This window comes from Melopsittacus undulatus, chromosome 6 (genome assembly GCF_012275295.1).
Source record: "Melopsittacus undulatus isolate bMelUnd1 chromosome 6, bMelUnd1.mat.Z, whole genome shotgun sequence".
NCBI classification, from domain to species: Eukaryota; Metazoa; Chordata; class Aves; order Psittaciformes; family Psittaculidae; genus Melopsittacus; species Melopsittacus undulatus.
In genome coordinates this window covers 50127121-50140132 of record NC_047532.1, presented here as the reverse complement: position 1 = coordinate 50140132, position 13012 = coordinate 50127121, and the positions used below count along the sequence as shown (strand labels likewise).

At 39.8% G+C, this 13012-nt stretch overlaps 1 protein-coding gene across 3 annotated transcripts in view; it reads left to right on the top strand.

Annotated features, from left to right (window-relative positions):
- SWT1 (SWT1 RNA endoribonuclease homolog) overlaps window positions 1–12393 on the top strand; it is a 37172-nt gene extending 24779 nt beyond the window's left edge. For all 3 annotated transcript variants that reach the window (XM_031046706.2, XM_034063600.1, XM_034063601.1), the window contains 3 exons: window positions 3461–3527; window positions 4418–4482; window positions 11335–12393. In XM_031046706.2, the coding sequence (XP_030902566.2) occupies window positions 3461–3527; window positions 4418–4482; window positions 11335–11440 (238 nt within the window). In that variant the 3' untranslated portion in view covers window positions 11441–12393. The remainder of the gene's footprint in view (window positions 1–3460; window positions 3528–4417; window positions 4483–11334) is intronic.
- Window positions 12394–13012: the final 619 nt, after the last annotated feature.

Genomic DNA, 13012 nt, shown 5'->3' with positions numbered 1-13012 from the left:
GGTGTTCTTTAGTCATAGTTCTATAGCTGAGGCAGACTTAATTTCACTCAGAAACTTTGGTGAAAATGAGATCAACTTGATTTAACGTGGTGAATGCAGAGTTGATGTGCATGCAAGCGTGTCCGGATTTCCCAATGTACATAATCTCTTAAAATTTCTATTTTCCATAACACAGAATGGTGGCTACAGGAGAAGAAAGGAACACAAAATGATTAAAACCGGTAGACAGCAGTAGTGGTGTGAAATCATTTCTTTGCAGACAGAAATGTATTGCAGATTTCTACAGAAAAAAATATTTGAAGAGTGGAGTTTGTCTTCCACTTCCTATGTAGTAGAAAACGGCAATAAGCATGTTTTATGAATGCTGACCTGTTAAGAATTTGTGGGGGAAGTTATGATGCAAGCTTTTAGTTCAACCAGCTTCTTTTCAGTACTCCATGTGTAGTAATGGTTCTGCCTTGAAAACAGCATGTCTTTTATTTGAAGATATTGGAACACTTTGAGTCAAATGTCCAACTTCTCATTTTATGTTACAAGCGCAGAAGCAATTGTTCTCATAATCCCGGCAAACACCATGAAATAAGTTACAGGTTGTAACATTGTTACTTGTATGCTTATTTTACTTCACTTTTTGTTTGTTCGTTTACCAAAGAACCAGAAGCACAGCTGGTTTGTACATCCCTGAGGTCTGCTAACTTACAGTGAGCTAAACCAATAATGTTAGCTGCTTGCTAATATGCTTTGATCATCAGTACAAAAATAAGTATGATTTTTCAATTTGATGGCCTGACGAAAAATGAACAAGAAGAGTGGTGAAGGATACCTTATTGAGTATCTAAGGTGAATTGTTTAGGAAAATTCAATGGAATAATTTTTAAGTCTGCCACATCCTAACTGGTGTCAAGATTCCGGTTCTCTAGTAATTGTTGAAAAGTGCTCCCTTCAGAGAAAAAAGATCAAATAGAGCATGTGCGGTGCTGGTGTTTTCATGGTGTTAAGGGAAAGAACATGTAGATAGCATGTTGGCTGCTTTGATACAGTACATATAAAGATGTGTGCAAAACCAGGGGTCTAAATATGACCTTTGATTTATAGTCTAATATTGCTTTGAAAATTGCTTTCAAATTAGTTTTCTTTAAATGTAGCCTTGCTAAGAACTATGGAGTGAAACTTGAAGTTTCTAGCCACTTCTCTCTACTGGAAGGTTAGAAGTCAGGTGAACAGAGAAGTAGTCATGTGGAGATGCCCTATAGTCAAAGAGAAAGGTAGCACCATTTAATCCTGCCTTTGCGCTCAGTCTCTTCCCTCACCTTTTTGTAGCTTGCATGTATGTTTTTCGTCAACAAAATCCAGAAGCCCATAGTTAATACAGGTCCTTCTCTCACCAGCTGCCCATTCCCCACTCTCCATCCTTCCTATAAAAAACTTAACCTGGCTCGGTTTCCCAGCAGCAGCTCAACTGTGGCAGCACCCTTACATATCCAGCAAACTTGCGTATGTGCACATCAGGAAAAATACAGTGATGAACATATTTTGTCCTTGCATATTGTGTAGCAATATGTAATGAGGGTCAGTAAAGTAATATCTTACCTTTAATGTTCTGTATAGTTCTGCATTCAGTTTTATTAAAACAAGCATGCAAGTTTTCCTCGTTTTTCATAAAATGTAGGGCATGAGATAGTGGCACAAAAATCATCAGCAATAGCAATCCTGCTTTCCCAGGCTTAGGTATACTCATTTATGTTGCAGATGAATGGTCTGATAGCTAAAGCTGATGTATTGTCGCATACAGACACGGTTGCTGGCTAATGGCTACATGGAGCTGGTCAGTGGGAATCTTAGCTGTGAGGCAGTTCAAGCTGCCAAGATTCCCAGTGTTTCAAAGGATATTTGCCAGATTGTCTCTGCTGGGGTTTTAAGCTGTCAAAGTTGATGGCTTTCTCACTGAGGCAGCTGTTGAAGGCTTTGAGGTATTTGTAGGAAAAGTGGCCAGTTGGTTCTCTTGCTGATTTTTAGTTGGCAGGTTAAGTGTTTTAGTTTAAGAAAAAAAGTTCTAAGTACATATTCTTACGAAGGGGAAAGAATGTGGGACTGATTTTTGTAACAGTGACTCCTATGTAAAATCATGATGAAAATAAGCAGTCAACTTACTACTTAAGATAAATCCTGTTGTGTGTCACAGTCTTCCAGCCTTTTAAAAGACTGTGCCTTTTTCTTTTTTAACTGTGATTTTTAACTTCTTCTGTAGTTTTGTGGGGGGTTATGTTGGGTTTTTATTGTGTGGGTTTGTTTGCATTTTGTTTTGTTTTCCAATTCGTAATTGATTCATTTATGAAGGCTTATAGTTTGTAAAGGGGAGGGTAGGGAGAGTGTAGGCACTTTCCCATGGGAAAGTAAATAGAGCTTCCCAAAAAGATTATTAGATTATTCCCCTCACACACACACCCCCCCAATCCAAATCCAGTAATTTTCTTAATCTTTAATTACTTACTTAAAACTTAAGGCAAAATTTTATCAGTATTTTTAATATATGTAAAGTGTTACATATTTTTAATATAGATTCTAATGTACATTTTGCAATGTTTACAAGGGTTCTTTTTTTCCTAGTGAATGCAAATGAAGTTATGCTGAGGTATAAGTGAATCACATCTGCTTAAATAGATTGAGATAATTAATTCTTGAGAGAATAATTTCCTTATTGGGTCACTTTTGGAGCCTTGCAGAAAAGGGTGTACATGTCTCAGAACTTCACAACACCTTACAGAGACACCAGAGCTGATGCTTTTTTCTTTGGGTGGTGTCTCAGCTTTAACATGGTGAACAAGGACCGAGTTCTGGGGAAGGCTGAGATGTCACTGACTGCTGTGTGCATTTGTGGCTAAGTGAAATAGCAGTATTTCACATGATACTGGCTTCTTCATAAAGACACCTCTTTCAACTGTCAAGTCCCATTTTCACCTCTCAGTGGGCAGGAATTGGTTATTATTAGAAGTAGCAAAACTGGTATATAAATTGTAGCATTTGAGCTGCACATCAGAATACTGGAGGGAATGAGTTAAAGCTTTAGCTAGTGTGGGAAAGTTTTGTATTCCATGCCACTTTTCTGTTGTTCCACATCAATACAGCAGGCTTTGCTTATGTGAAACAAAGGGCTTTTAATTATTGCTGGTTTTCTTCCTGTCTGTATAGAGAAATTGCTCATAAAAACGTCTGTTGAATTTTTAATTAGAAAGAACCCTCATAGAAAGTCCTCACAGATACAATAAGCTCATTTAATTCTTTTAGAGGAATGGAAAGGGATAGGTGGAAGGGAAAATTCTTCAATGATCATAATTTACTTTTTCTTTAAATAAAGTAATACGGGTTCTTTTTTTTTCCCATGAAGCATTTCTGACTGTTTTTACCTCTGCCATAGAACTCTTTTATACTTATACTATATCCCAAACCTTTTATTTTTCAGAATTCTGACCCCAACCAGTAGTTTCCAAGATATTTGGGCCCTGTATGACTTCCTTATAAGCAATGAGGTATGAAGTTTTCTTAAAGTTTTGTCAGATACACTTAAGTTACAGTTTTTTATTTAAAGTAGTTATGAGCTTGTGTGTCTCATCCTTGTGTTTCCACTAAGCCAGAATTTTGAAGATTTGCTGTAATTTATTAGGCATTGGACATAAAAACACATTTTTTGGTTGGCACCAAAAGGTATTCAAATCTCTACTGGTACTTGAGTTGCTTGTGTGATTATCTGAGCACTTGTTTCTTCTGATTGACTCACTGTTGAGAATAAAAAACCTTGAAGCTGAAGTCACCAAAACATCCCTAATCTAGTCATTTCAAGGAGAGAGAGAGCACATTGCATTAAGTAGTTCTGTGGAGAATATTGGCTGCAGTTCAGAGGAAAAAAGATAAATTGAAATTACGAATTATTCATGAAGTTTTAACTAATCTGTGCTTAAAGATTTTAAGAGAAATTGAAATGAATGTTTGCAGTAGAATAGAGGTATTTTTCTATTCAGTATATTTTGTATTCATATTTGTGGTCCTCTCCTGTACAGGAAAATATATCTGGGGTTTGGGCCTCTACTTATATTTATGGAATTAATACAACTCAGAATTTACTTAATGTGCTACAGGGTAAATTAGGAAGGGAACAAGAATTATTTAATTAAGGTCTTTTAGATTCCTGCAGAAATAGTTATAAAATGGAGCTGGAGTAATATCTATCACATCCATTATATGTAATTATGTTTGTAATATCAGATTTTATAATACATAACAGGACTTTTTAATGTAGTGTCTCAACTTGAGAGCCTGTTAGGTAATAAGTTAACCATACCTGTTAACACCAGTTGTATAATTTTAATTTATATGTGATACTTGGTAAATTACTATGTTAATTCTTCGTTCTTTGTTTTAGGTAAACAATAGTATGAAATTCACTGCTGAGGAGCTTTTTGAGTGTGTTTCACAAGAGATGTATCGGTAAGCCAGTTACTGAGCACATGCGATGGGGTTTGAGACAACATTTTAGGATGTACTGGATTAACCAAAGTACCAGAAGATAAATCATTTGGATAAATAAAAAGCTGTCATTTGTAGGAGGGACGTAGGGAAGATGAGTGGGGATGTTTTTTGCTGTTCCCCTACTTTTCTTTTTACAGAACATCTTGTTATGAGAACTTTGCTTAAATCAGAACAGGTAAAGACCCAAATGATTCTCAATTCAAACTAAGCATATCTGCTCTACAGTTGCTGTGTTACGCTGTGGCCATCGTTATAAAAGTTGTAAATTAAGCCATTGTGTGTTACTAAGCCATTTGTAAGTACAGTTAGAAAAAAAAGGAGAAATAAACATAAGATTCCAAGTCCTTGTTTCCATTTTATGAGGCTTTTTCGCAGCTCAGCCACAGGGAAATAAATGTTCTGTTGTAGAGCTGAGTTAAAGTCTTTGAAAGCAATCTAAAAATTAGTGGTATGCAAGCATTACAGTTCTTCAAGGTTCTGGCTCATACAAGGTCTTTTTTCTGAATTTCTGTAATTGAGAGCTTGTAAATCGAGGTCCTGTGAGGTTTTTAGAATGCCGTAAGATTTTTAATACATTTTAAATGGATAATAAAAGGCAGGTAAGTATTTTCTTTGATGTTGCTGTTATGGATATGAGGAAGTTGTAATTTGCAAGGATTTGAAATGTGTTTCTGTGTGAAAGGCTTGCAGATTATTTTAATCTGAGTAGGCAAATTATTCTAAAAAGCTTTCCTTTCCCTGGATTGATAAACAAGAGGACCTGGTTCAAGACCATCTAAAAAACCTGAACGTACACAAGTCCGTGGGACCTGGTGAAATCCATCCGTGGGTCCTGAAGGAGCTGGTAAATGAAGTTGCAAAGCCACTGTCCATTATATTTGAAAAATCATGGCAGTCAGGTGAGGTTCCCGATGACTGGAAAAAGGGAAATATAACCCTCATTTTCAAGAAGGGGAAAATGGATGACCCGGGGAATTACAGACCAGTCAGTCTCACCTCTGCGCCTGGCAAAATCTTGGAGCGGATTCTCCTGGAAGGCATGTTGGGGCACATGAAAAACAACAAGGTGCTTGGTGACAGCCAACATGGCTTCACTAAGGGGAAATCCTGCCTGACCAATTTGGTGGCCTTCTATGATGGGGCTCAAAAAGTGATGGACAGGAGCAGAGCAGTTGACGTTATCTACCTGGACTTGCGCAGAGCGTTCGACACTGTCCCACATGACATCCTTGTCTCTAAATTGGAGTGTCATCAATTTGATAGGTGGACCACTCGGTGGATAAAGAACTGGCTGGATGGTTGCATGTGAAGAGTTGTGGTCAATGGTTCAATGTCCAGCTGGAGACCAGTAATGAGTGGTGTCCTTCAGGGATCGGTGTTGGGACCGGTCTTGTTTAATATCTTTGTCGCTGACATGGACAGTGGAATTGAGTGTGCCCTCAGCAAGTTTGCCGATGACACCAAGCTGTGTGGTTCTGTTGATACGCTAGAGGGAAGAAATGCCATCCAGAGGGACCTTGACATGCTTGTGAGGTGGGCTGATGCCAACCTCATGAAGTTTAACCATGCCAAGTGCAAGGTCCTACACCTGGGTGGGAGCAATCCCAGGCACAGCTACAGGTTGGGCACAAAGAAAATTCATGGTAGTCCTGCGGAGAAGGACTTGGGGGTGTTAGTCAATGAGAAAATGAACATGAGCCAGCTGCAGTGTGCACTCACAGCCCAGAAAGCCAACCGTATCCTGGGCTGCATCAAGAGGAACGTGACCAGCAGGTCAAAGGAGGTGATCCTGCCCCTCTACTCTGCTCTCATGAGACCTCACTTGGAGTATTGTGTGCAGTTCTGGTGTCCTCAACATAAAAAGGACGTGGAACTGTTATAAGAAGTCCAGAGGAGGGCCACGAGGATGATCAGGGGCCTGGAGCACCTCCCATATGAAGACAGGTTGAGAAAGTTGGGGTTGTTCAGCCTGGAGAAGGCTGCGTGGAGACCTCAGAGCAGCCTTTCAGGGTCTGAAGGGGGCCTACAGGGATGCTGGGAAGGGGCTATTCATTAGGGACTGTAGTGACAGGACAAGGGGTAATGGGTTAAAACTTAAACGGGAGGTTTAGATTGGATATAAGGAAGAAATTCTTTACTGTTAGGGTGGTGAGGCAGTGGAATGGGTTGCCCAGGGAGGTTGTGAATGCTCCATCCCTGGCAGTGTTCAAGGCCAGGTTGGATGAAGCCTTGGGTGACATGGTTTAGTGTGAGGTGTCCCTACCCATGGCAGGGGGGTTGGAACCACGTGATCTTAATGTCCTTTCCAACCCTAACCTGTGATTCTATGATTCTATTCCTAAATCTTCTGTGAATTTGAAAGTGCAAATTGCAAGGTCAGGAGAGAAAAGTTATGCAGGGAGGGAGTGATTCGGCTATGTATCAGTGGAGAAAAAAATTTCAGAAGCTTAATTGTGTTGAGTTGATGACCAGCACTTCTGTAGTTCTCATATTTTCAAACATTTGTTGACAGCTCCGTCATGTCTGTATTAAATCTACAGCATACAATACAGCCTTTGGTATTGTGCTAAGGGTAGCCAGGGAGATACAGTTTCTTGATGCTTGAAAAGAAAGATGTCCCTAGGTCTGTATTTTATCAGAAAACCTGAGTACTTGGACCACTGTTGTGAATTCTGTGTGCCACAGTAGGTTTCATGGCCAAAACAAACATTCTCACCAGAGCTTTGATTTTCTGGAAGAGTGGTACAGAGTGACAATGACATTTTTGTTACATGAAAGTAGTGTCCTTTGAAAACATATAAAGGAAATTAAGCAGAGATTAAGATCTGTCGCTGTAAATTCAGTCCACAGATTTTCAAAGTACTACTTACGTCTAATTGTTGTTTTTGGTTCTTAGAACAATGAACCTATTTGGTATTACAGAAGTGAAATAAAATATTACTCCACCCAATAAAACAGAGATGCTAAATGAAATCTTAAAAGTACTCAATTAAAAAGAGGTGTGCCAAGAGCTAAAGCACAGGAAAGGAGACTGCTTTAAGGCAGGCTGAATTACTTGTGCTTTGTCAGAAGCATGCTGAACAAAGTGTTTCCCCTTGCTTCAATTACCAGTGAACGTTTTTACTTTAGCCTGGCCTCTTAATTCTCTGGGAGATAAATTCCTGTCTAGAATATTTGTGCTCTCACTGTTCCTTTTTCAGGATATGCCAAAGTGCTCTCATCTTGAGAATTTGATCCAAAGGGTTCCTTCTTCTTGTCTGGAGAAGGAAAAGGATTATTTGGAGCTAAATAGCCAAAGCTACATGCAGAGTTCTCACTGCTTTTGTATCCCTAAGGGTTACTATGGGCTTTGGTATCACAGCAGCATTTAGAGGATGCCAGCCAAAGACCAGAGTCCAGATCATTAGGATATACACGGAACAAAGATGCCCCAGGGAGCCAATGTAACAATTCTTTGCATCTTCAGCAAATTCACGAAATAAGTTTTTCCATCAGAAACTCTTAATTGACTTTAATTTTTTTCTGAGCTTGCCTGGTAGATTCCAGTCTTCTTCCATAGATCTGGGTAGTGTTGACCCACCTCTCCTTTCCTGGTGAGGTGTTGTGTCCTGTCTCTCTTTCCTTTCCCCTCCCTATTCCCTTGCTTTCACATGTCCCCTGTGAGGACATTGGTAGAGACTGAGATTTGATGAGATTCTCTAACAAGAGAAAAATCACCCACTTCACTGAGTTAGATTTGTCACAGTTAACATCACTGTTATGGGACAAGGCAGTAGCCTGTGAGGAAAGAGAGAGGGTTAAAGGTGGCAGAGGGCAGGCCTGGCTACTGATTTCTTCCTCAGTTCAGATTCTTCAGGCCTGATAAATCACAGAATCGTAGAACAGTTAGGGTTGGAAAGGACCTTAATATCATTTAGTTCCAACCCCCCTGACATGGGCAGGGACACCTCACACTAAACCATGAAAATCCTAGCCTGGTGAATCTTAATTGGATTGATTTTTTGCCTTCTGAATAGGGGGAACACACTACAGTCCTGAGCTGCTTCAGCAGGAGACTTAGGTAGATTAAGGGAGGTTTAGTTAAAGCCCTTGTTTCTTCCTCCCTCCCTTACTCCCCATTCAAGTGGGCACTGTGAGCAGTAGGGTTGCTGGGTTGCAAGAGAAGTTTCAGAGAGATTGCTGTAGCTTGCATAGCAAGCAGCTAATGTGAAGACTTAGTTGCCCAGGATACACTGTTGAACAGTGAATAGTTTGTATCATTTAATAAATGACAGTTTGATGTAAAGGGAAAGTGGTAGAAAGAAATATTTTTTGCAAGCCTATGATCTTGTCAAAACTAAGAAAATCTATTTTATGGAGGCCTGGGTGTCCAAGTAGATCGCTTAAAAGTAATGCGTGACTCTTGCACTGCTCTTCTTGCTATTCTACCTGATGCATCTGTTTTACAGTAAACTAGCAAAGGAGGTGGAGGTGACTGTGTTAGCTGGCTGTTGGGAAGATGCTGATGCCTCAGGTCTGAAATGGGCAGTGACACAGGGGTGCCAGCATGCTTGATCCCTATGGCCAGGCATTCCCTGCTAGCTAGGGAGAGCACCCTGCACTTCTTCTTGTCCTACCAACCATGGGGCCAGATTCTGAGTGTTGTGTGGTCAGAGCAAGGGTTTGATGTGTTGTCCTGATACACAGGCTGTAGCAGTGAAGCACAGGACTGCTCTCTGAGAGTACTAGGTGCATCAGTTGCAAATGTCGTCCCTTTTCGTCATTCTTGGGAGTCTTTTTCAGTGCCTGTGTATGCCCTTTTCTTCCAGCCTGGCACAACTGGGTGTCCCACAGTGGTATCACATGTTTCAATGTAAGTTATCCACAATCTAGCATGCACCAGTGTGTTACTGAGGATACAGGAACAGCCTCTCTTGGCCTGATCAGCTTTCTTTCTAGTTAATGCAGTAGCTACGTTTGATTCACCTCTTGTACTGTTCTTGGGTATAAAAGTCTGCATGTAGTATCATATTGTTTATCATTTTAACTGTTACTCAGTGGCCACTAGAATGATGTAGGGAAAAATTTAATTGAGGTAAGGGTAATGAAACTGATGAGATGCTTTTCTGTGCTAGTTTTAGAAGCTCTTAGTGAAAGCTTTTCAAGGCGCTCACTGCTGCAGAGGGTTTATAACTTGTATTGCTGAAGCATCTCTATGTTCTCTCTCATTCTGTATTCAGACTTGACTGATAGCCCAGTACACTGTGTGCTTACTACTGGCTGCCCAGTAGTACTTAACTCCTGTGTCAAAACTGAGTCAAGGTACAGTTTTTAGCTGATGAATGACACTCGTTCATTAGGAGGATGGATGTTCTTTTGTCAGTGTAGCTGTGCCAGTGTTGTAGACTATTGCCAGAGAAATGATACATGTTTAGACTGCTGCTTGTGATACAGAATTAATCTGCTCTGTTGGGCTGATCTGCCAAGCTTCCATTACCTGTGAGAGCCAAAACATACTGGGAAGATAAAGTGCATTTCCTTTTTAAAAGTATCCTTTAATTTGAATTGTATTAAATATATATGTATATGTATAGTATTGGGGTTGTGTGGCAAGCTTTGATTTATTTTCCTTTTCTCCTCACCAATTGCAATAGCAAATATGTTTGTAGAATACTTAAGCTTAAATATAGAAATGAGGATTTGGGATTTTTTTTTTTCTTGCTGTTTGCCATTAACCAATTTTAGTTTACTATCTTATTCCAAGTTCAAATAGAAAAACAAGAGCAGGTATTTTGGCCATTTCACAGCTGGGAAATGGGCAAAACTGCGCAGGGAAGACTGGTCAGTCTGTGTGAGTAAATAGAAATGCACCAGGGCCTGCAGCAGTTCAGTGTCTGCCCACTGATTTTTATGAAATTGGACACAGGGAAACAACATCCTGGATCTGATCATTTTGCCAACAACTATTGAAGCACTCTGAGGGATAGAAGCTTTGCTTTGCTTTCTTTCAGAAGAACTTTGGAGTAAGAGAGGTTTCTCATGTGTTCAACTTGACTGGCTGCTATTTAAACATTTGGCACCGTTTGCCAGCCTGACATATGGTCCAAGGCAGGAATCATTGTGGTTACTGTAAATGCATGCTTAAGGGGAGGTTTCAGTTTCCAAAAAAATGTTACTTTTTTCTCAGTGTCCCACGTTGAATATTTTACCATAAGTCCCTTTATGACCAGTTAATTTAAACAATATTTAACTTGTGCAAGCATAAGCTTGTAAAATGTCGGTGACACTCCACAGATTATCTGGAAAGTGACAGATGTCGAGCAAGTGCGAGAGCAACAGGACTAGCTGCGCCCAGTGAATACTGAAATCACACTATTCCCGAAGCCTAAAATCAGTCTCTGACAATGTTGTAACTGTGGAGAGAATTTGTTTCTATCTGCAACACACAAACCTGTAGGAAATGTGTAACTGACTTTCAGTTTAAACACAGTGGATAAAAACCAGTAACTTTTTATAATTAAAGGCTCAGGTTTGGGTTGAGAAGACCAAACTGATGACTGCATTGTGGCTCTTCAATTGCTCCTTTCTAAAGATTTCATTGCAGGATACAGCTGGGAGCACGTAATGATCAGCCAGCTCTGTAATAAATGTGGTCATTTGTTATAAAGATAAAAATATGTCTGGATTTCCAGAGGCACCAAGTATTCTCTGTTTCTGACAGAATTAAAGCATGGTATTAGAATCCCTTTGAACTTTGTTTTAAAGGAATACAGGGCCATATTCCTGTCTATACATAGGGTCTTGATAACCTTTTTATCTTCTCTTCCCTAGGAAAAAGTTAGAAATTGGATGTTGCCAGCTGGTCCAGCTGGAACATACCATTAAGCAGTGCCATGCATCAGTTCAGACAGAAGCCAAGAACAGGGGCTGGCTGTGACACCTGGATGAAGGTTTGGAGCTCTGCTGCTCACCCCTTGCACTTCCCTTGTCCAGGCAAAGTCTAACTTCTCTGGGGTATGTGGGGGAAATATTTGAGGACCCAAAAAAATCTGCCTTCTGTTTTTTTGATGGTGCTGTTTTGTATTTGATTTGAAGGGAAAAAAAAGCAACTAGTTACAAGTATACATGAAATGTCAAGATTTCTGCTAAGAATCACCAGCTAATGGAATTGGTTTGGTGCACAGCAGATGTGCTGGAATGGTGTTCTAAATTCCAGATGTTTGGAGCCATTAATGGTTACATAGGAAAATCCATGTAGGGCATTTATTTGCTGAAGTGACAAGTGAGAAAAAAAGATATATTGTGACACCTGGGGCTCTGAAAGAACAGAAAGGAAAGCAGCTGAATCCCAAGCCAGATACCCATAATGCTTGCTAACCCTGCAGACATGAAGGGCTAACATGCAGATGCCAGTATGTAGCCTGTGTAGTGAACTACAGGATACATAAGAGGACAGCAGATGGGGAAAGAAATGGATTTATGCTAATACATATATATACATATCTTTTTTCTTTTTTAACCCAAAACAAACCCCCACTGTCATGCAGGTATGTTTGTCCTGGTCCTCTTTTAGAGGAAATGGATGTTTTTCCTTTGTTAAAATGTCTGCTTAATCTTCATACAGCAGAAATCTGCTCTCCAGGTGCCACCTTTTTTGAACCGATTTTGTTGCTTTTCAAAATTGCTTTAAGCCCATGGAAACTTTCTAAAAGCCATTTTCAGTGCTTCTGTGGCCTTTGAAGCTACCTCTTCTATGTATGTATTTGTATAGAGATGAGAAGACCGCAGAGTTCTAGAAGTGTTTATTTTGATATTAACTTTTTGATGTATTTGTAAAATCTTCATTGTAAAAATATGATTTATTGTTACAATAAATTGCTGTTAATTCTACATTCTTTGAGTAGCTATTTTCACTTTGCCTAATTACTGTGGATGCAGTTCTTGGCCCCAGACGCTTCCAAGTCTAGAGAAGCAGCTTAGTGGAGTTAGTGCTGGAGCAAAAAGCATTTTAAGAGCTATTTCCATCTAAGTTCTTATCCCAGCACTGAAGTAAGTTAGTTATGCACAAATAAGCTTGCATTAGTAATTTGTATCCCAAATCTGAGAAACTGGATCAGCTTAACCATGTGATGGATGTCTGTCACATCTACTTATGATACAGTGTATGGGAGGACAGCTGACAGATGAAGTCAAGTACTTTATTACTTACTCCCATACTGACTGTTCCTGTTCAAATGCATCCAGCTTTACACCTTGGAATAATCAGCGCATTTCTTTGGTCTGATGGTTTCCTGCATCCAGTAGAGATGGTGTGGTCTGCTCATGCTCCCCTTCAGCAGGACTGCCTGCTGTTACATGAAATAACTAGAGTTGGGTTCAAAAAGCTGAACTAAGAATGGGATGGTTGCTGAAATTAGTGCTGTCACTGGTGTAGCTGAATTTACTAAAGCTACTTAATTAGTGCTGAGGACCACAGAATCGAGCTCCTCACAGGAGTATGGGGTGATTC